The 23,871-nt window shown below is 41.6% G+C and overlaps 2 protein-coding genes across 3 annotated transcripts in view; one reads left to right on the forward strand and one right to left on the reverse strand.

Annotated features, from left to right (window-relative positions):
• The first annotated feature begins 214 nt into the window (after positions 1-214).
• Positions 215-3,608, forward strand: mstnb (myostatin b). Its single transcript, XM_017713514.2, has 3 exons — positions 215-727; positions 1,246-1,616; positions 2,077-3,608. The coding sequence occupies exons 1-3, from the start codon at positions 217-219 to the stop codon at positions 2,455-2,457; spliced, it is 1,263 nt and encodes a 420-aa protein (XP_017569003.2). The 5' UTR covers positions 215-216; the 3' UTR covers positions 2,458-3,608.
• A 12,875-nt stretch (positions 3,609-16,483) lies between these two features.
• The window catches only part of pms1 (PMS1 homolog 1, mismatch repair system component), a 36,219-nt gene continuing 28,831 nt past the window's right edge, over positions 16,484-23,871 (reverse strand). For both annotated transcript variants that reach the window (XM_017713512.2, XM_017713513.2), the window contains exons 11-13: positions 23,714-23,844; positions 19,012-19,172; positions 16,484-16,856 (exon numbers count right to left, since the gene is read on the reverse strand). In XM_017713512.2, coding sequence (XP_017569001.1) covers positions 16,659-16,856; positions 19,012-19,172; positions 23,714-23,844 — 490 coding nt within the window. In that variant the 3' untranslated portion in view covers positions 16,484-16,658. The remainder of the gene's footprint in view (positions 16,857-19,011; positions 19,173-23,713; positions 23,845-23,871) is intronic.

Consider the following 23,871-nt stretch of genomic DNA (forward strand, 5'->3'; position numbering starts at 1 on the left):
GTGCACGAAAACAGCGCAACAAACGCCACAGTTTCCCATCACGCACGTGTTCTTAGGATCTCAGCAGAGCCTCGTTTCAGGAGTCCTATCTCTTTAAGGTTTTTCACAAAGTCCGGCTCCCGTCCATTAGATTTAGTGGTGCCGGGCCCAGCCAATGGCAGCCCCGGACGACAGCGCCGTGGGTTGCAGTATAAAAAGGCCTGGCGGGTTTAAAGCATGCCACCTACCTGCCTGGTGCCCCGGTGCATGGCGCAGTTCGCGCTCGCTGCAAAAAAAAGCGCAAAAAAAGAAAAAAACCAAGCAGCCGTAAAGCCGTCGTCCACGCCTCGGATCATGCATCTCGCGCAGGTTTTGATCGCTCTCAGCTTCTTGGTTGCCCTCGGTCCAATGGTGGAGAGTGAGCTCGCGCCGACGCAGCAGCAGCAGCCGGCCGCGCGCACCGAGGAGGAGAGCGAGGCGCACTGCTCCACGTGCGAGTTCAGGCAGCACAGCAAGATGATGCGGCTCCACGCCATCAAGTCCCAGATCCTGAGCAAGCTGCGCCTCAAGCAGGCTCCCAATATCAGCCGAGACGTGGTCAAGCAACTGCTGCCCAAGGCGCCCCCTCTGCAACAGCTGCTGGACCAGTACGACGTGCTCGGGGACGACAGCAAGGACGGCGTGATCGAGGACGACGACGACGACGACCACGCCACGACGGAGACCATCATGACCATGGCTACGGAGCGTGAGTGGCCCGTTTTCCCGGTGCTTTTTTTTTTTTTTCGATCAAAATTGGTGGCCGAAGCGCGTTTGGCACGCGACGGCTTTGCGCAAGAAGGTTTCCATGCATTATGCCGCAGACACGCGCCAACAAAAGAACAGGAGAACGTGTAAAAGCTGCCTCTTCTGCGCACTTAACGCGAGCGGAAAGTTAGTCGCGCTGTCTCGATGTATCGCGGCTTTACGCACGGTGACCCTGGAGCGCGTAAAAGCGCACTGACCTCATCTTAAAACATGCTGTCCGAATGAATTGTGTAGCCGCCAGAATAAGCCTGTATTGTCTAATTACTGCTAGAAATGTGTCCATTCACATGATAAACGTAGCATAGCAGCTGGCTTCGTGATGTCAGATGTTGAGGCACATTCGAGGTCTTTCTGAGGGCTCGAGAGGAAACTTTTCTTTGATTTAAAGCCTTTTAATGGTTTATAAGTGCAGTTCTCGTGTTTGCCTAACAGTCTTCTTTTTTATCTCTCATTTTCTAGCCGACCCCATCGTTCAAGTAGACCGAAAACCAAAATGCTGTTTCTTCTCCTTCAGTCCGAAGATCCAAGCGAATCGCATCGTGAGGGCGCAGCTGTGGGTGCATTTGCGCGCGGCGGAGGAAGCGACCACCGTCTTCCTGCAGATCTCACGTCTGATGCCCGTCACAGACGGAAGGAGGTACATAAGAATAAGGTCACTGAAGATTGATGTGAACGCTGGGGTCACGTCTTGGCAGAGCATTGATGTAAAGCAGGTGCTCACCGTGTGGCTGAGGCAGCCCGAGACAAACTCGGGGATCGAGATAAATGCCTACGACACGAAAGGGAACGATTTGGCTGTTACCTCAGCAGAGGTGGGCGAAGAGGGCTTGGTAAGTTCCTTCAGCTTCCCTTAAAGTGTCATTTTGAATGGTCAGTTTAGAGCAGATAAATGATGCTGTTTATGAATGGATTGATCTCTTGGTGGATTCATCTGTTCCTCAGTTTATATATATTAATACATAACTCGAATAGCAGTCATAAAGCAGTTACTGGATAAGTCAGCAGTTACTGGATGGTGTAGTGCTGTATAATAATCCTTTTTAAGAGCAATAACTGTTTAGGGTTAACTCTAAGTCTAGAGTTTATAATGTTAAGCCATTATATCAGGACCTCTGGAGCTAATCGAATGTGAATGTATCGGTCAAATTTGGCGTTAACTAATTAGAATAGACTGCTTCAAGTTTAGCAGTAGATTGATAGGTAATAATGTTGAGAGCATCTCCTCCTTTATTGTCTGTGAACCTTTTTACACGTTTTCAAAGAATCAAACCTCTCCTTTTTCAATGACAGTTACCCTTCATGGAGGTCAAAATCTCAGAGGGTCCCAAGCGATCCAGGAGAGAGTCAGGACTGGACTGTGACGAGAATTCGTCGGAGTCCCGGTGCTGCCGGTATCCCCTCACGGTGGACTTTGAAGACTTCGGCTGGGACTGGATTATTGCTCCGAAACGCTACAAGGCCAATTACTGCTCGGGGGAGTGTGACTACATGCACCTGCAGAAGTACCCGCACACCCACCTGGTGAACAAGGCCAACCCCCGCGGCACTGCCGGCCCATGCTGCACCCCCACCAAGATGTCCCCCATCAACATGCTTTACTTCAACGGTAAAGAGCAGATCATCTATGGCAAGATCCCCTCCATGGTGGTGGACCGCTGCGGCTGCTCATGAGGGCGCCCCCAGGCAGGACTCGATCCGTCTCAAAACCCCCGTTCCCCCCGGACGTCCCACCACAACACCCATCAACCATTATCAGTGCTTTCCGCGAAAGAAAAAGAACACTGTGCAATAGAACCAGAGTAGCAGCAAGGATGCTCATCCGTTCACCGAGCACCGCTTCACTTTCACTGACTTCTTTTCATTCTTCTTTACCCTAAATCTTTATATCTCGGCCACAGGGGTCAGAGGTTACATGGATGTACTGGAGGAATGTCATGCTGGTTGGACTTGGGAATGGACAGCAAGCTTAAATTACGGCATTCTCTGACAAGCATTCATCTGTTTGATGTTATGAATTCAACTGTCATTTATATGCTCCCCCTCTCTCTCTCTCTCTCTCTTTCTCTCTCTCTCTCTCTCTCTCTCTCTCTCTTTCTCTCTCTCTCTCGCTCTCTCACTCACTCTCAGTACAGTCGTCGAAGCAAACAAATGTATTACACAAACGTTTTCCACAATATCCATTTAGTTCTCTTCTTGCTACAACAGCTGTGCAACAATATCAATGAGCTTGTTTAAGTAAAGTATCCAAGAGCAACAGAGAGGGACTCAAGGACACTTAACACAAAAAAAATGAAGCTTGAAAACCTGTCGGAAGAGTTAGGCAGCCTGAAACAAGCCTTCATGTACCATAAAACACAGAACACACTGCGCAATCTGATATAATTGTTAATTGTGTAACTCTTTTCACTATTCAGCTGTTCGAAATGCCCTATACACTTGAACTGTTATTGAAAATCAGTATTACTGGACAGGAGGACTTGAACCAGTGGCACTTTGAATGCAGTCTATATGTTGAAATGTGTTAAAGACAGAGAACTTTTGAAAATAAGTATGAATGTTAATACCGCGTCACTTAACTCTCTGTCTTCAAACCACACAGTTTGCACTATGGCAGACCAATAGAAAGAATTGGTTGCTAAAAAAAATGTTGTAAAAACTGATTTTGATATGTTTGCTAATTGCATTGTATACTTGCCATTGTTTCCATTAACAGTTGCCTTTTTTAACCTCTGTTAGATTGTGTATAATACAGCACATTAGCAAAAAATGTACAATATCAAATCTATGTATCTGTTAAAACAAATAAAGGTGCTTGCTTTATATGTTTAGCTGTATTTTTTCACAAGCTTAAAGGCCTTTGTTGGACTCCAAATAGGGCAGAATCTTGGGCAGAAGCTTAGGCTCAAAGCATAATCTCTCATAATTCAATCATGAAATACATGCAAAGTCCGACCATTTGAACTTTCTGAGAGTTTAACGGTACGAGATGAAAAGTGCTGGACTTCTTCAGGTCACTTTTCAGGCCATGGCATGCTGGTGCCAGGTAGGAGATCACAGTCAGTGTTCAGTAAACTGAATAGTGCTTTTGTGGATGGGTGAAGAGCTTGGGATTAAAGCTGCTTCTCAACAGTCTTTGGCCACAAAATAAAACAACCATGGTGCACAATTCATGAGCAACCAGCGTTTTCCACAGCTGAAGTGTTTTACACTGTGCTCAAAGTAAAGATAGATGCTGTCAGTCTTTTTCGGTTGCATGCTTTGGACAAATGCTGCTTTTCCTGCGTGTTTGTGTGGGAAACCCTTCTTGTTTTTTAACCTTGGCTCCCTCTCGAACACAAGCGTTCCACCCTCATTATTGGAGCGAGATGTTGTGTTATGTAAGATCAATTTGACAAAAAAAGGCAAATCGTTTTACAGCACGGAGAAAGGACTAGCACATGAATGTTTTGACAGCATGGCTAATTGGAGCGGGTCCTCACTTCCGGCCAGAAGAGGGCGAAATGAGAACTGCCGAGATCCACTTCCTTTCCTGCTGTGAGCTGGACAGCAGCCATGGCAACCAGGTGGGACATGCACAGAAATGAACAGAGGGTTGTGGGAGATTAAAGGTCTTGGAGCAATAACATTGCTCTCCCTGATTCTGCTGACATAATATACTTCTGGATGTGCTGTCAATTTGGCCTTGTCTTTGTGAGTTTTGCAGAGATCTTACAGACTTTGGTTTTAAGTTTCAAATCCATGCAAGTAGTTTTGCAAGGTTTTGCTTCCTTCTGAGTTGCAGATAATTCCTTGTTTAGGAGGGACCTTCTTCCCAGTTGGTTCTACCACTGCCAAACTTTGAACTACTGGCCTCATTTTACAACTTCAGCCACCAAAAACAGTATTACAAAGGACAATGCACTAACCACAAGATGATGAATCATGCCTGAGAGGTATAAGGAGGCAGGATTTGTTGCAGTCACATAAGCCAGAGGGTCCACACTCTATTCCTGGGGACCCACAGTTTCATGTACCCCAACATACCAAATCCAACTCAGCAGGCAATTATCATACCCTTCATGAGTGTCATAGATCGGGTGTCATGTCTTTTAATCATACCGGGCAGCAGGTTCCTAGAACTGGATTTGAGAACCAGTGACTTAAGTCAGGGGTACTCAATCCTGGTCCTGAAGGTCTACCTGGAGAGTTCAGATACAGCATGCCTGCATATAATATTCAGATATCCTCTTAAAACCTTAATTACCTGGATTAAGTGTGTTAGATTAAAGTTGAAGCTCTACAGGATGGTAAACTGGGACACAACAGATTCATTCCACCCACTGCCACAGTGGAACTACTGTATCCAGACATCCTCACAAAACTGAGAACAGGTGAAAACAAGTCTACTGGTTGTACATGGTCAAGCATTTGTCACTCCATCATGTAGAAACCTGACTGGCCTTACGATCAGATTATGGCCAACTACATTTTAAAGGACTCCTAGCCTTGGCACTGGCGTGTAGCATTTACATCTTGGGAATTAACCCTTAATACCAGAGGTAGATCACATCTCTGCCCTGCCAAGTGGTATGAACCAAACACAAGCACGGGTTCATGTTAAAACCTGTACCAAACACATCTGTATCTGCAATGTTTACGCAAGGGTACTGAATGCTTGTTTTATGGATCCAAGCACTACAATAGTGCTCAAAAACACCCGATTCAACTCATCAGTTGATTACTACTTTTAGTTGATGCATCAGTGATAACAGGTGTTGAGTGCACAGCATTCCCTCCTCCCTGTGTGCTGTGTGCAGCAGGACCCATATCATGAATCATGTCCAGCATAAACATGATTGATTTGTTTTCTTGTACGTTTGACTTTCCTCGCTCTCTCTTGTGCCAGTTAAAAACGAGCAGGGTGTGATAAACAGGAACAGCAGCGACGCGGCTGAGTGCTGTTACATCTGTCGCGCGGGAAGAGGCGTCTGCGTCTTGCTAGCACCTGCAACTGCTGGCACATTCCCAGGCTGACAGGTGAGGAAGTGAGTGTGAGAAAATGGGAAGCTCCTCTGGGGCGCAGCACACTCCGCAGGGAGAAACACATAGCTCATCTTAGTCTGCAGGATTCCCCGTATCCGTGCTGTCTGCAGGGGACCTGGGTTAAAAGATCAGGGAAAACACCATGAAGAATAGGCAGAGGGACAGATGCCAGTTGCTCTCAGACATCTGCAGCCTCACGCTAACAATCACGCACTCCGAGAGAGACCGGGGACAGCTGGAGAAGCGTTTGTTTGCTCTAATGAGTTAAAGGTATGGCACATTTATAAAGAACACAGTACAATATGGGCAAGAGAGAGAAATGATTCACTTTGCTCTAATGGACATCGTACGTGAAAGTTAAGAATTTACAAGGATTTACATGGTGTAATTAAGTGAAACGAGGAATGCAGAAGCAGTTTAATCAAAAATGGCATTTGAAGTACTTGGACCATTATCCACATATCCAAAGTTTTTCAGGTGATGCCCAGCATTCACTTTTGCCACTCTACTCAATCATAACGTACCTTTTGCAATGTAGTAATCACCTCACTAACCGAGGAAGATGTGATTTAAGAGCCAGGTGTACTCCTGTAGTAGTAAGTCCACCTCAATCCAAAGTAAGCAATGAAAAGCAATAAAAAGCCGTGAGCCCCAGGCCACAGGATGCAGATGCGTACCTGCTGATGGCTGGCTGTCAGTGTTCCTGATGGATTTATCCAGTGCATCCACACCGGGCCCTGCCTTCAGCACCACTTGTTTTTTCACTTAGTTGAGAAATCGTTGTCCCCCCAAATCCTCCCTCCCCACCCCTTCCAAAACTGTATTGACCCTTGTGGAACTGCCATTTGATGAATTACATCGTAAAGCTTCCGGATGTTTGTGGCCAGGGGCGTCTAGGTGTCCTGGTTTAGTGATATGTAACTCGAGATTGCATTAGGGCTTGGAATGAGTCATTCCGAAACGTTTTGTCCATAAGCGCAAGTTCATTTACAAGGCTCGTTAATGACTGAAGTGGAAAAGGTCCGTGGCAATAAACCACAAGCGTCCCACTGGGCCAATGACTGACAGTGATGGAGGATAGATGCTCCTCGGAGGAGACAGAGAGATGCCTGGATCATTTGGAAAAACGGAAACCTGTCCCCACCTGTGTCATCACTATGCCTGTCAGACAGCTGGATATGCAGGAATGCGAAGTGTCTTGTCATATGGAGAAGCAGTTTTTGTTGCATTATTGGAAATTATAATGAGGAATCAAGGCAATTAAACTTTTTTTAAGCATTTAAGGACTGGAACCATAAATCTGATGAACGCGTGTACCATTTTAGGATTCTATGTTGGTTGTTGCGTAAGTCTAAAGTGGCAGATACACCTTGATAGCCTCAAAACTGCACTTCAACATACGTCTACAGAAACGTCTACACATGTATGTCTCAGATCCGACTGTGGTAGCTGTTCTCTGTGCTTAACCCATCCTCTGTCTCAGGGATTTGACTTGTTTCAAGATGATTACTTGCCTAGACAGTCATGTCAAGAAGGATCAGTGCTCTCTTGTCCAAAACAGGCAGACCTAATTCAGAAGCCTTACCTATGAGATAGGCCTAAAGATGGTCACTGACGTTTAAGCTGACGGGACACCTAATGAATCAAGAAGTATATCCTTGGGGAGTCAGTTATTCAGTGAGTTACACTGATACCAAACAGGGCCCGTTGGGCCTATCAGGTTTGCTGGTCAGAGGTTCAGTTGACGCAGCCAAACAGGGCTGGTGTACCACAAATGATCCTCAGACCACATGCTGTATGTAATACCACTTATATGGTGCACTCACTTAATGTAAAATATTGAAATCCAGTATTTAATTTAAACAAAACAATGTGCTTAACCTCCACAGGCCCAAGCAAACATTTTGCTCCTTCTATGCTGCTTATATTTCATCTTTATTTGCATATCTTACCAGGCACAAGGAAAGGTATAAGCCTTCTTATAGCTCATAATTCTAACGCTAATAAAGTCTCTATAGAAAGCATGAGAAGCATAGTGAATTTATATACACGGGACTGTGCCAAGTACCTTAGGACTTACACAGAGAGCATTATTGTGGATGAGATGGAACAGACAGAGGAGAACAGCTGTCACAGAGGAGGTTCATGTAGGAGACTAGCTCACTTTGTCAGGGCTTTACTAAGGGTTTTAACTGCACCAAAAGGGAGAGCTGACCCCAGGTTGAGATCAAGAACGTGAAATTTTATCATTGTAAATGGAACAACACAGGCCTTTCGGTGGAATCCATTAAACAAATCGCTGCTGTCGGAACAAAACCTTATATCTCCAAAATGCTAACTTTACAGGAGAAGGAAAAAACACACATAACTTTGAATGCAAGTCAATGGAACCAGTTTATTCCAAGTCATTTTTGGCTGTTGATTTTGGTCCATCGTTCATGAAATTTCCAGGCCTACATGCATTTTCAAATTATATCAAAACAACAGCAAAATGCTAACGCACACATCAGAGTGCTAACCATGTGTCTACAATATTTGTGTTTGTTTCAGCAAAGCAAAAATGTTTCATAAACTTAAGCAGAAGATTCCAGTCATCCTTGTTTTATCTGAGCAATGACTCCATGGTCACTAAAGGTACTAATGGTAGCTAAAGATTAACATAGCATGCAGTCGAGCTTTCCCAGCTTTAGGATACCCTTCTACAGTAGCCATAGGGACACTGGTGTTAAGAGCTACAGTAGCTCGTGACCTCTGTCCCCTTCTGTAGAAGCGGTGGGCTGGGAATCTGGCAGCCTCCCCGACTACACCACGCACTCCAGTGTGCTAGATCCTCCCACAGTACTTTCCCTTCACCTTGGCCAGCCATCCAGGCCATTATTAATGAATGCCACCTGACAGATAGTTGCATATCGTCCCTGAATATACAACATGTTTCAGAGACTTGCACTTTGACCACGGTGTGGTAACTTTAGCAAAGCCAAACACAGTGCTAGTTTCCAGAATTAGGATATGCCCTTTCTGAAGAGTGAACCATAACTATAAAAATGAGATTTCAGCAAACTTAAGATTAAACCATTACATGCCTGCTGCATATGTAGGGCATTTGAGTACACTTCTGACATGTAAGTACACACTGATCCCAGCATACTAGGCTAAGAATGAACTTGGATCTAGTATAGTAAACAAGTGCATTATATATATTATACATTATTCTAGTTTTCACAGCTATATGTATATATAAGTGTGCGTATATGTATAACATAACATTTAAAAATAAAAAAATGTTATACTATCATAAAGTCAAATTCATTTTCTAATGAGTTTCCATATTCCTGAAACTGACCACATAGTTCCACTGTTCAGGACCATGGTCAATTTGATTATCCGAAGGAAATGCAACTCAATCGTTCACTTTATGATAATATTATAGTTAGCACAGTGAACGGTCAAACCGCAGCACACGTCTAAGCTTTCACGGCCCCACGGCTGGAGCTTCAGCACTCGCGCTCACATAGCTGCAGGGTGCAAATTCTATAAAGAGGCAGAGGGAGGGAGTGAGGAAGGCAGGCCTGTGGGGTTTGTGGCACACAGGGACCTCATTTCTCTTTGACCCTTGTTTGAGACTTCAATTAAACTGGAGAGTATGTGTGCACTAGGCTCTCTGAGAACAGCCAGGACAGCAGAATGGAGCTATAAGTGCTGCATTTTGCCCCAAGGGAATATCAGGGTGATTAGCTGGGATTAGCTGATGATCATCTTCTGGGTATGTGACCATGCAGTTAAAAAGGTCACACTGGATTCATTTTACCATATGGAACACAAGTTTCCTGACTTTTTCACTAAATGAAAATGCATAAACATGACAATTGATGCAGCTTAATGACATTAAATAATCTGATGGTACTGGTTTTCATATATCTTTTAAGTGCTTCATGTTTGGTTGGCTGTAGTGTGGATGGCAAAAACGTTCAGTCACTGTAAGCATTTAACAAGCTCATCGATTCCAAAACAAAATTGTATGTACTGTACATTATGCTGTATACTATGTTGTCTCCATATTGGATAGCTCATGTATAGACACTTTATATTGAATACTGTAGATTGCAAAAGGGCCAATGACAAAACTCTGAGGGACACCAAAGTGTGCTTTTAGTATCTTTCTATTATATACTAAAGCGAGACTTGATAGGTTTCATTCCAAAACACATTATAGCTCACTTTCAAGAATTTTCTTTTTTTCAGGATATACATTGTTAAGGGTATGCTTTACACATACCCCAAAATAAATGGATATACAGTATTTTTGGAATGAAACTCTAAACTAGGTGCTTCTTATATTGGACAACACATGTATACACACAACACTTTTTAACAGTAACAACAAGACTTTAGGAAGTTTGCACATTAGGAAAGGTGGAGGAGGGGATTTAAGGTATGTAGTCCTCATTTTAGATACTTCAGACTGATCAATCTGACCAAATAAATAAACATAAACAAATAAAACAAGATAGTGATGTTATGCATAACATAACCTAATATTTGAGTCTACATGATTATCTTTTGCTGTTTTATAGCTGTGCTTGCAGGATGTATAACAAATAAAAAAAAATACACACCATTTTTGAATAATTTGGTTGTGAAATATTCATGAATTTGTAATCTGAATTTTAGTTTTAAACAACAAATCATAGCAAGACATGCTATCTAACCACTTTTATTTAGTATGTGAAAAAAGGCATTTTTTATTAATTGTAATTTATTGTGAGCCCTTAAGCTTTTCTAGTGTGAACACTTGAATTAATGAAATGTTGATGTTTGTCCCTAGTCATCAATCATTTAAGCTGTTCCAGGGTCAGTCCTTTTTGATTTGATGTTTGCTTCTATTTGTCTCTCCTGTCATCATCATAGCTCTGCATCACAGCCTATGCCATACATGGATATGACGTGCCTGAGAAAACGCCAGATCCCACACCTGACCCAGCAAACCCCATTAAATGACTTCATCCCACGCCACTTGGCATGTGCTTCCACATTAGTCAGCCTAGCACTTACTGACCCTATGGGCACTGTTACTTAATCGGTTTATATTTAACCATGCTGTCAAACACTCAGTAAACTGCACTTGACTTTGTGGGCTTCTTGACACATCCTGAATAAACATGTATGTACAAAAAAAAACACATTCATCACAAGATGATGAATGCATGTAGGTGTTTAGATACTCTGCCAGGGTCTTTATGTGAAAGTGCCAAATTAGCGAGAACAGACTCAAAGTGCAGGGATTTTGTGCTCCTTCTAAAAATCACTGTACTTCTTAGAGGAAATTAGAGTCCTACGATGATGACTTGATGCTGTCAACACTTACTCAACACTCACATTTCCTCTCCAACGGGTTAACTGGTTCTTCAAAGCACATGGCGGAAATCTTTAAGAGAGGGAACCAATCACTTTAATTGTGGCCTGAATTCAGAATGCACTTTGGAAGGTTAGGTTTCCAGCATGTCAGAAAGGCTAAGCTCTGAGCCCAGGTTTAGACTGGACAGACCAGAGATTTGTTTCAAAGGCTCGAGCAGGTTAAATGACAAAGGCCAAACATGCTTTCACAGCACTGATACTTAACACAGAGCACATGTTTCTGGGGTTCCTGAGCGTGGAAGGTAATTGCTTTATGGCAGTTAAGTGGCATAGTACGGTCACATGAAAACATTCATCAAAGTAATTCAGGTGGCCTCAAATGCCATATTAGAGGGTGAACTCCGCTCCTTGATAAAATTCTGTCAATTACGGCCTACCTTTGCTTCTCCCATAAACTAGCTACCTGGCGCCACAACTGGTGTGAACAGCAATTAATGTGCTAAGCGGGAATCACTTTGCAACCAGCTAAGAAACAGTATGGATGCGGACAAAACTGCGGAGAGCAGGTGTAGGGAGAAAAGCATGGCGCTTTTGTTGGAAGAAAACCTTGTATCTCTAAAATGATGATTTTACAGGAAAAGGAAAAAATCTACTTTACTTTTAATGTAAGTTAGTGGAACCAGATTTTTTTACCAAATAACTCTGGGCTGTTTCTTTTGGTCCATTCTTCATGAAATTTACACACAATGTAAACAGGCATTTTCAAACTATGTCAAAAACTGAAAAACGGCAAAAATGGAGATACGAGGTTTTGTTCTGACAGCAGTGATGAGTAAGGTATGTAGAACATGACACAACTAGACTGTAGATCAAATGATCGGAAGCAAAGCTAAATTTTTAAAGAATAAACATAAAACTGTGTTTCTTTCAGCGATATGGACAGCAATATGCAGAACTGTGCTATTACAGGGATCCCAATACGATAATACACAGGACGATGCTGCAATGAACTTCAATATGCATTCCTTTCAAGACCACCTTGTATTAAGACTGCCCATACTCGCCTGATGTTTTCTCCACTTGGAGAAGAAAACAGCAAGGTGACAGTCCAATGTGACCGTGGCTTAACATTCCTTAAATTAGATTATATATTTGCCTATAATGACATACAAACCAATTAGGCCAATGCCTCTGATAAAACAGACACTGTAAAGCACAGAAAGTATCTGAAGAGATACTATATAGAATATTATATACTGGCTGTTATCAGCCATCAATAATACCTCTGTCCATTAACAGTATGTCATATAGCATCTGAGACCACCTAAGCCAGTCTATTTGAGATTAACTAAGAATTCACAGTCTAAAGCAAGTGTATAATTTCGGCATGCAGTTTGCACAACGCTAATCTGTTGGCTTTGAGCTTCCATTTAACCTTGAAAGCTATATTAGCCTCATAGCTTCACTGAAAATCTTAAGAATCAAACTTTGGTCACCATGTTTCTTGGTTAATCAACTAATTGTGCTACAGCATTTCATACATTTAAACATTTCAGGGCTATTTTTTTAAAGGATTAAGTTAAGTGATACTTTTTTAAATCCCACAAACAGGAAAATTCCACCTCCACATTTAACGTATCCGTGAAGTGAAACACCACATACACACTAGTGAATGCACACACACTAGGGGGCAGTGAGCACACGTGCCCGGAGCGGTGAGCAGCCCTATCCACGGCGCCCAGGGAGCAGTTGGGGGTTAGGTGTCTTGCTCAAGGACACCTCAGTCATGGACTGTCGGCACTGGGGATCGAACCGGCGACCTCCAGTCATTATAACTTAGTCATTAGTCATTATAACAAACCATAATAAACCAACGCTAGCTGAGAAGCTAATGATAACACACTACCTAGCAGTGTTTCACCATTTATCATGATGATAGGCAAGTAGCTACAACACCAGCTACCTAAATTAGAAGCTATGATGCATGTTCTGGGTCTGGTTCAGTTCGGTTTTCTTCAGAAAAATTCTGACAGCAAATGGTAAAAAGGAAATAAAGAATCCATTGCACTGCCACCAAAAATGGTAACAGCATGAAAAAACTTGTATGAAATGAACTATTAATAACAAGGTTAGGTGACCATGGTAGAGATGGCTAGCAAGCAAGATGAGGTTAGCAGTTAGTGTCCCAGCAACACTTTAAGTAACCTAAACTACTTAAGTGAGCTGGTGCTGTAAATTAACTCAGAAGGTAAATAATACTGTTCCATTTAAATAACAAGCTTCCTAATGTACAAAAAATGCCTACTAACACTTTCTCTGAGTATGTAATGAAGTCCTGCTTGAGGCAGTATCAGTTGGCCTACTGTACGTATAATAACTGTACTAGACACGTCTTTCAACACGACCTAGGGAGAACCCCTCAACATTATGTGTTCATTTTAAGGAACCCTTATTACTTCCTTTGAGGGGTTAAAGTTGTAAATAGGGGGTCAAACCCATTTATTTGCTGACTGATAAAAATCCACCTTTAGTAGATTACATGACTGATTGTTAGATTAATAGGCTGTACCCATTACTACAGAGGCCTTCAGGTTATAGCAGGTTCTGAGCATTACTACCTGTATATAACATGGTATTAAAGGCAAATACACTCATTTAAAATATTCAGAAGCATGGACAAAAAAGGAAAGCGATGTAAGCCATATGACGATAGTATCCTATTGGCATTAACATAACAGTAATGCTGCGGGTGTCTGCACATGTATTAAGGTCACCAGATTAAAAGTGGTGATTGACTCGGTTGGTTAATGCTGCCATACAAAATGTCAGTTTGTTGCCCAATGGTTAACTACTAAAGTTTGCTATGCAACATCCAAGGTAAGACGCCTATGTGACCAATGTAATGTAACCCTATTGATAATAAAGATGATATTGATGATAAAGAATAATCTTCTGCTTGCTTTCTAGCACTTAAAATTAATAAAATTAAATATACAATTAAATATACAACTAATAAAAAACATTCACTGGCTGTCATTTGTAGAACTTATCTACACGTCTGCTACATCAGTCAAACTTTACCTTAACTGTTAAAGGAATGAGGCAAGGTAAATGAATTTAGATACTGAACTCCATGGTAACATCTACAGTGAAGTTCACGTGGAGTTGATTATGAGCTGGAAAACCACAAACCATATGCTCACAGGGCGCCAACGGTTCGAGCCTTTCTGCATCTGAGCTTTATTTTCAGCTGGTAATTGGAGGTCCCTTACTGTGACTGTGCACTTTTCAGCGAACCCCAGACCCGATCTTATTTAGTTTTATGGATCCCCAGAGTCAGCTTTGGTGATGCACGTTGAAGGTGCTGATTTTGGGGGTAGAGCAGATTTACAGCCATGCTGCAGCAAATTTGGTGGTTCACTGGCATCTACTGAGGGGTCATCGATTTGCGCTTGTTTTCTTTTCTAAACAGTCGTCAACAAAGCAAACCTTTAAAGGCTGGGTGCTCAATTACTGCTGTTGGTAAAGTGCCGTTTACCACCATAAATGCATGCGAATGAAAAAGACCTTAGACACAAACCCACTGACACCATGGAAAACCAATGTCTTTTGGTTTAAGTTGCATCCCATATCATGATTTTTCATGTTTCACCGCTCTCTAGAGTCAAATAAAATTAAAATGCCTTGTTCAATACTAAGACTCTTAACTGAATTTAAATGAAACATCTATGGAGAACTGCTGGATATAGGTTCACCTCTAAAATAATGCCCCTATTTTGCGAAGGTTTAGTTTAGCTAGAATTTTTTTTTAAACAAATATATAAGTATATGGTCACAATCTATAATTAGTGGCTTTGGCCATTTTTGCCACACCCACTGCTAACTGGTACATAAAATCAAGCCAGGGGAATCTCCACAAACTTGTAGAAGCACAGGTCACACCGAAAGCCCTGCTAACGCTGCCCTGGTCAACTGTAAGTGCTGTTATTGTGAAGTGTAGCCTAGATGTAGCTACTGCACGCAAGCCTAAAATCACCATGGGTTTTATGCAACCAGCACAGCTGTCTTTTTTGTGGAGCACTACAGGCCTTCAGCATTTTATCTTCACCAAATAGGCCTTCAGTGACAGTTGTAATGGAGGATACTGGTTGCAATCATGCAGTTAGCCTCAACCATATGATTTATGATGAACTTATGAAAAACAAAGCAGTTTAACTTTCTAGCAGCACCTCGTTTGCTAGTTAATAGTATATGTTTCAGTTTCTGCTTAGATATCATAACCATAGCTTAACATCACAGCTGACCTTTTTCACCTGCAGAAAAACCCAGTGCAAATACAAAAGTGAATCTCCACAGCAATACTCCAAAATCCAGTGGAAAGCCTTCCTAGCAGAGAAGTCACTGTCATAGCAGCAAAAGGCAACTCCATATGTCCACAGATTTGGAATGAGATGTTCAACAAGCACATATGGATATTGTGTTGGAGTGTCCATATACTTTCGGCCACAGATGATTTTATCACAATTTGAATTCATTTTTCAGGCACAATTCTGAGGCTCAGTTCCATGACAAAGTGAAATAAGCCCTTATCTCCTCTTCGCGTATGTGTCTTCCATTTGGCACAACCTGAATATGTGGGTAACCATTTGTTCTTTATCATAACTCCGTAACCTTGACAAAGCCTCCAAACCAAGACACAGAAAAGTCTCTTTTCCTGCTCTGGACTCAAGGCTGTGTTCTACATAAGGAACAAGCAAGGTCATCGTACGAACCGAGGAATCCCTGAGCAATCGCTGAGCCTAAGGGCTTATGGGAGATAAGCATGCTTGCACTGTATATCTGGCATGTGTTCAAACAATCATGGATCTCAGCAGGTACAGACTCATGCTGAATCCGGTTTCTTTCTCCCAGAAAATGGAGCTCACCTCTATTGCAAGTAGATTAGTGAAGCACTATACTCAACCGTTGAGTGACAAAGTCAAGATAACCTGTTCTTGCAGAGCCGTCGCTCAATATTATAAAAATATATATTGTCGCTGTCAAATCAAAACCATGCATCTCAATTTTTGTCATTTTTCAGTCTTTTACATATTATGAAAATGCTTGTTGCCCTACACATCGTGTGTAACTTATGGGATGAATAGACCAAGAGATATAATCCAAAATCTGGCTTCACTGATTTACATTAAAAGCAAAGTAGGTTTCTTCCTTCTCCTGTAAAGTTACCATTTTGGAGGTTTTGTTCCAACAACAGCGATATGCAAGTCTGACAAATATTATTTGTCATAACATTAGATACAAACAAACCAGGACACTTGCGACATGTCATTATATATGTAATAGACCATGACTGAACTCGGATTAAGTTCAGATTAAGTACAGTTCAGTTCAGAATATTGCAAAGCATTAAGAGAACAGTCCAGTCAAGAGTTGAACAAATGCATGTAAGTATACAGTCAACACCAACTACATCTCATACTGAAAAATCTAAATACTCAGTGAGTGCTAGATATGATCTGCAGAGCTTCCTGCTCAGTTTCAGGAACATCAACCAGGTCATGAAAAAATGGCCGTCCATGAAGGCAGACCTCTTGCTTCTCTTCAAGCTCTTGTTTCATTCGAGACAGCGTGTTTGTAACGTCCTCTCGGGATAAGCTCAAGGGCAACTGCCTGGCCAGCCTTACGGCTTCCCCCTTAACAAGAAAGAGAAAAAGAAAAGGTTATTCTTGGTTAACCAAAGTGCTAAATCAATCCCCTATTCGGTAGCCCCTATTCCCCCCCAGATTTACACAATTCTCTCTTTCAAACAAGACAAGACTGAGCTGAAGTTCGCTTCTTTAGTTTTGAACTAGAGCTACAAGGCTAACGCAGCTTGTAGCTCTAGTTCAGTTGGAGGAAACAGAATCACTAACCAGATGCATCACAATTCTATCTTAAAACATTGTGAACTGATCCACTACAAGTCATAATGCGATTTTCATATAGACTCTTCGTCTCCCATACAGTAATATAACCCGCTGCTCCTAAAACATTATAAATTAGGATACTTTGGTGCCACACAGCCTGGAGCTGGATAGAGCCTGGAGCTGGAAAGGCCTGAAAACATTGTACACATACCCTGTGTAAGAATGTGCACTTGTTTAATAACCAGCTCATTGCTGAGGAACTGGCTAACAGGCTAAACTAGTAATTTTAGGTAATTTAGTGCAAGGGTGAGACATGGATTTGGAGCTCACTCATTAACAGAAGCATATGTTGCAGTGTAGAGGTCTGCATGAGACTGTTTTTCAGTCCCACTCCTGCCAGACTTCATCCCACTCAGAGGCCTCTCTCCCTCTCCCGCCCACAATCATAATGTTTTGGCGCTCTTCTGCCGGTGCAGTTCCATCAAGGCAAACATTCAATATTTGGCATGATCTATTCACAAATACATCATTCTCCGCTAAAATAACAATGTCATCGGGCTTACTGTGAAGCAACGGCACCATACACCATTTATTCCTGGTAAACACAAAGCAAAAAATAAACCACAGAACAGTTTTTTTGTGTTTCGCTGGGCTGGGCCGCTGCGTAACTTTATCATTTTACCATCTTAGCTGTAAATATGTCTCAGTATGTCCTAGTGTAGGCCAAAAATATAGCTTATATAAACAAAAAACAAACTAACTTTGCTCTGCTTTAAGCTTTAGTTCAGCTATAGCCACTTTTCTCACATCTCCGACAGGAAACTTTACCCCAAACGTAGAACAGTTTCTTGTAAAATGTCTCTCAACATTAGATTTTTTACGAGGCTGAAGTCAGCTTCTCAATCTCCAGCTTCTTCTTTGAATTTTTCACTACCACCTTAAATGGTGCCTCTGGCCCCAGAATGTAACAGCTGCCCCATTTAAGAGTTCAGCTTTGCAACTTTTTAGTGTTCGAGAATTTCTCGCTGCGGACTAGACTAAACCAGCTGGAGTGCTTATAAATGCATAAGTCAATTTGTCTCCAAATTACTGATGTTCATCTTAAATCTGTCTCTGTCTTTTCATTAGCTACTAGCTTCGCGAGGCTGTTGTCTGTGTTGCTATGTGACCAACAATCTGTGCACCAACCTTCAGGGTTAAACGGTGAATTAAGAGATATAAATTTATTCCAGCGTTTAAGACCGTTTACTGTTAAAACTGTTAGGGCTTTATTTTACTGCAGAGGATTCTTTTATTTTTACATACAAATCTAATTGGAGCCGCAACACAGCAGTAAAAGAGCCCCAAGTTTCCACCCCCCTTTAGACTATTCATTAATTGCAGGATTTCTTTTCATGTGTGCTTAGTGCCGCCTCCACCTGCAGTGGGCAGGCTACAACTCCCACACACAACATGGAAAATCAGTCCCGTGCCGCAGGATATTGTGTTGGGTCCTGCGGGATGCAGAAGTTTTTCCAGCAGAAGGCACTACTGTCACGCAAGTCAATTTTTGTGTGCATCATTTGAAGAGAAGAAACCGTTGATGTGAGGTTCTCTCTGCTACTAACTAACTGGTGCACCAGAAAAATGGACAAAAGAACATTTCATAGCTAAAACCAATGAAACAGCCGTCTTGAAGCATCTACTTTTGCATTTTGAAAGGTAACCGAGTCAGAAACCCAACAAGCAAGTCTAACTACATGTGATGATTTAGGCATGGAGTTTGCTTGATGCAAATTGGTGGGGTGTATGCTTCCCTTACTCATTACCTGTAAAGTTGATGGAAAACATTTGGAGACACTATAAATTCTTTGCTGAAGTATCTCTTGCAAGCATCACTGAAAAGGTGCATTTCATCCCCTTAAAAATGTGCAAACTACAACCTGAGGGAGGTGTTTCCCACCTCTAAGTAGTTTGAGACTTTGAGAGGCCTGCACTGCTGAACTGTCTTCGCATCCTGTTCTTTCACAGCTGTCAGGATCTCCCTCAGGTCCGCGATGCCGTAGAAAGGCATGCAGTCAGCCATACCTGTCACTTCAACACACTTCCCCATGGAGGAGGAACCTGGCCAAAGAAAGCAGCGAGCGAGGATTAATATACTCTAGGTACAACCTTCTCCAGGAAAGAATAATAAATAAATATTTTGATTTACACTCTGGTCAGAGACCAAGGCAAACGGGCACAGCACCAAATTAAGCACTAAATGACTATTACAACGTCACCACTGACTGGAAAGAATCACGAAGGTGGAGGAGGTTTTCAGCAGATGATTTAGAGATGATTTCTTTTCCCAAGAAACATCACAATGAAGATATCCGCACTTGCATAAACGCACGGAAAGGATATCAAGGAACAAAACCACAAAGTCTCTTGATAACACGGTCTGGCTAAATCTGATACAAACAAAGGTATAAAACACATGGCGCTACTGTAAGGCAAGCGATCTGCTACTAAATACAAAAAGAAAACAGTACTGTGCAAAAGTGAGTGAACATCCTTTGATTTATGTTAAGTTATTCATTTTTCAGCAATACAATGCAACATTGATGTTTTCAGTTTTATTGCATCCACCCTTCACCTTTATTACAGCTTCCATTCTTTTCAGGAGACTCACTTTCACTTTTTCAAAGAAATCTGCATCTCCAAAATTCGGTGCAGTAATCATCAGTCCATAAAACCTTACTCCACATCTCACATGTCATGTTCCAGTGCAAATCTCATTCTTTTTTGTCTGTCTCCTTTTCTCAGTGAGGCTTCTTGACAGCTACTCATCCTTTCAGACCCATAGCACTGAGTTGTCGTCTCACAGGGGATGGACAGACAGACACCTGTGGATGTTTTCAGATCTGAAAAAAAAGAGTGGAGCTTGATTTTCTCCTCTCTTTCTAAGACGAAAGCCTTGCTGTTTATTTGATGGAGACAGTTTTGGTCTCTACCAGGTCTTGCATGGTTGTCAAATTCCCAATTTCTCTGTAGCTTTCATTCTTTTTTCTGCTCCAGTTTTGGAAAACCTCTAGTTTTTTTTTCCACTTGTTTTTCTGTGACTTTCCTCTTCCTCATGTAAGTGGATTCTCTTATATCTAATCACCTCAGAAAAATCTCTTTTAGAGAAAAAAATTGTAAGGCAGCTGAGGTGAGTTTGGGTAGTTGTTTGTGGGAACAGCTTTGGTTGGAAGGGCACGTTCTCCCCGTGTCTGCGTGAGTTTCCTCCGGGTTCTCCGGTTTCCTCCCGCAATCCAAAGACATGCAGTCAGGCCAGTTGGACGTGCTAAATTGCCCCTGGGTGTGAGAGTGTGAGTGACTATCTGTGTCTGTCTGTCTGCCCTGCGATGGACTGGCGACCTGTCCAGGGTGTATCCTGCCTTCCGCCCGAATACTGCTGGGATAGGCTCCAGCACCCCCCCGCGACCCTGACGGAGAAGCGGCTTAGAAAATGGATGGATGGATGGATGGATGGATGGATGGATGGATGGATGGATGGCACAACTGATTTTAAGACTGGAAGTATGGAAGTGTTAAAGTGGCAGGCAAAGAGTGCACAAACGTAAACAATGGACAAATAAATGTGGATAGAACTGATGTTATAATAGGTATTAGAGGCTTTAGTGTAATTTTCTGTTAAAGGTGTCCTGCATTTTTCTAACACCAGAAAAAGGAATAGAATGTGCTGCGATGTCGTAGTGACTATTCTTATGTTCACTGACTTTCAGACTTTGCATGTGCTTTTTACTATCTCTATTAGTGCCTTGGCTTTAAATAGGCTGTAACACAATCCTAGTAAATATCTAAGCTCTTAATAGTACTTAAGTTTTTTTAATCTTTTTAGTTTTTTACTGTGGGTCTGCAACTTGAACTAATTCAGTAGAATCATTCATATAAGTCCATCTTTTCACTGATACTTTTCAATTAAGTAAGAAAATATGCCAGTTTTGTTAACATATGACAGCTAGTTAGAAACATCTTGGTTATTCCATGCAATCCTGAGCTTCACGTTCCTTGGTATGAAGTATGAAGAGCAGATTTGGCCTGAATAATGATCTGACAGTGGTATTTTCCAAATTACTGTTAACATCTCATACTGAAATTCTTTTGCGCTAAATGTCATTTCAACACCTGAAATTGTTGAGTGCCGACATCACAACAACAGAATATTTACAAGTGATAGTTTTCCTCCTAATAAACCTATTTAGTCTTTAAAATGTTAGGCAATTGCAAACCAACAAAGAAAACAATGTCATTTGTGTAAAAACACATTTTGAAAAGCTAGTTTTGTTGGGCAGCATAAACTCATACAAATACAGTTTCTTACCAAACAGTTTTGGAAGGCAGAGTAATCTGGTGCAGAGCCTATCCAAGAGCTTGGCTTGATTTTAAGAATTCCCCTCATTTGAAAAGGGCAGATTCCAGTATGGTGCAAACCCACTGAGTTGGGCACAGGCTTTGGCAGCAGGCCAACGTAAACCAAAATGACCCATACCAGCACCAAGACAGCACACAAACCAGCAGGGCTAGGCATTCACGGCTCTCCACAGCCACAAGGAGAAATAAGGTCAAACGAACCATGAACAACAGCAGGAAAATTCTCTGGTGCAGTTACGAGATGGATGGCAACTCGTGTCCAATCCACGGGAAGAATTCTTGGCTTAGTTACGGAGGCCAATTATCAAAATATGCAATGACATAACTCATGATTAAAATCACTGGCTTCTCACAGCAGTCAGGCATTGCGAAGGAGTCAAAATCTTACAAACGTGAAACAACGACACATAACCCATCTAGCCACAAGTGAATGACTACTTCAAACTGTAGCAATGCTTACATGTATATGCAATGTTATTCTCTGCTGCCCATTAAGCATCTTTATCCACTGTTTTATACATGTAGTAACGGATCTACTGGCACACTAACGCTTTTGAAAGCGGTGTATGCTTCACATTTCAGTTGAACATGATGGGAATTAGGAAATAAACACATCAACACGAACGACAACACGGGACATTTCTTTCATTTTTCTCTAATCCAAAACCGACACAGCAACTGACAGAAATAATTGACCATAATCCTGTTATTCAAGCCGTTATGTTTGACATTTCTAAATTATTTGTGAACTATGGCATTAATGATGTCCAGTGGGCTCAACCTTTGGTAAATCAAATCGGACAATCCTTGAGACCTTTAAACAGCATGACCTTAGGAATAATAAAGGCCCGTTTTCTGGATCAGCGAGTGCTACTGCATGTACCCGTATCTCCTGCATTATATGATAGGAATAAACAAGGGCAAAGGGGGAACGTTAAATAAGTTCATATATTTTAATGGCCATCGAGTGAGCCTGTTTTGCTTCTAGGGAAAGAGGCTTAAATCATGAAGGAGTAGGAGCCTGTCCTGGAGAGCAAGCCCTTTTTTTTTTTTAAAGCAAGCTTACATTGTTAAGCGCACATACACTGAGGCACAGAGAAAAAGAAAATGCTGACAGTGCACTTTCCATATGTGCAGTTTATTCTAATAGTGACCTAACAGCAAGCACTATTAAGGGTAAGTGACAGCATCAAATGTTCCTATACAGCTGTATGTATGTATATGCTCAGTTTGTTGATATTGTGTCCACGGATTGGGCGAGACAGACCTTCCTACCAGTGAAACCACTGTCCACAGACAGCACATGACACGACTAGAATCCAAACCAGATTTGCAGCTTTAGGTTCAATATGTAGCGTCTATATCAAATATCATTCTCAGCTTTAAATTTATTCTCTGATACCATGTGTGGAGGACATAATGAAAAGCTTTGTGGAAAAGGTTCAGTTTAAAATTTGTAAAAATTTTTTAAATTTAAAAAAATTTAAATAAAAAAAAAAAAAACTCTGGAAAAAAATGAAGTTTTTGAAAATAAATGCCTGTATCACTCCTAAGTCTATACATTCTCTTATATATTGTTCCCCCCAAGCATCTCGAATTTTGAGGACATTAAAGCTGCACTACGTAAGATTCTTTATTAAGAAGTGAAAGCAAAAATGTAGGAGTCATACTGTAAAGCTTTAAATAACAATTTAAAAGTTAGAAACACTGGACTTTATGTACTAATGTCACACACACACACACACACACACACACACACACACACACACACACACACACACACTTAAAAATGCAAAACCAACATGCTCATGAAGATGTGATGGCAATAGCAGATAAACATTACAGACCAATTGTCTGTGAACTTTACTTGATGTCACTGGCTCCTGCTATGACTACAGAGTACCCAAACTACTATAAAATACTGACTTGTACTTTATGGCTGTTTTGGCTGAAAATTAAATAAATGAAAGGTGGTCTATGACTTTTGCACAGTACTGTACTAGAGCCCAAACCATTTGTCTACCCTACCTGACCTGTACATAAGCCAATATGTACTAATATCCCTATTTGACTATGTGACGACCTCATAATTAAAATGACACAGTGATATTCCGTCATAAAAATGAATGTAGGACTGAACAAACAGACTTGGCATTTACTTTACCTATGCAAAACAATATTAGGCCCAGGGCCTGTTGGGATGCCAATGGCGAACTACAAAATGACGACCGATGTGGTTGGGTTACCTGGAATGATTCGGATTTGAAATCCATTTGTCACCAGCCTGGGATCAGTAAAGTAGATTTCACCATTTAAAGATGGACTTGCCTTCTCCATACTCATAAGAATGTCCAGGTACTCAGGCCCACCAAGGACACTACAAAGAAAATGCATTAAAATGGAT

The sequence above is a fragment of the Pygocentrus nattereri genome, chromosome 6 (genome assembly GCF_015220715.1).
Source record: "Pygocentrus nattereri isolate fPygNat1 chromosome 6, fPygNat1.pri, whole genome shotgun sequence".
Classification (NCBI taxonomy): Eukaryota; Metazoa; Chordata; class Actinopteri; order Characiformes; family Serrasalmidae; genus Pygocentrus; species Pygocentrus nattereri.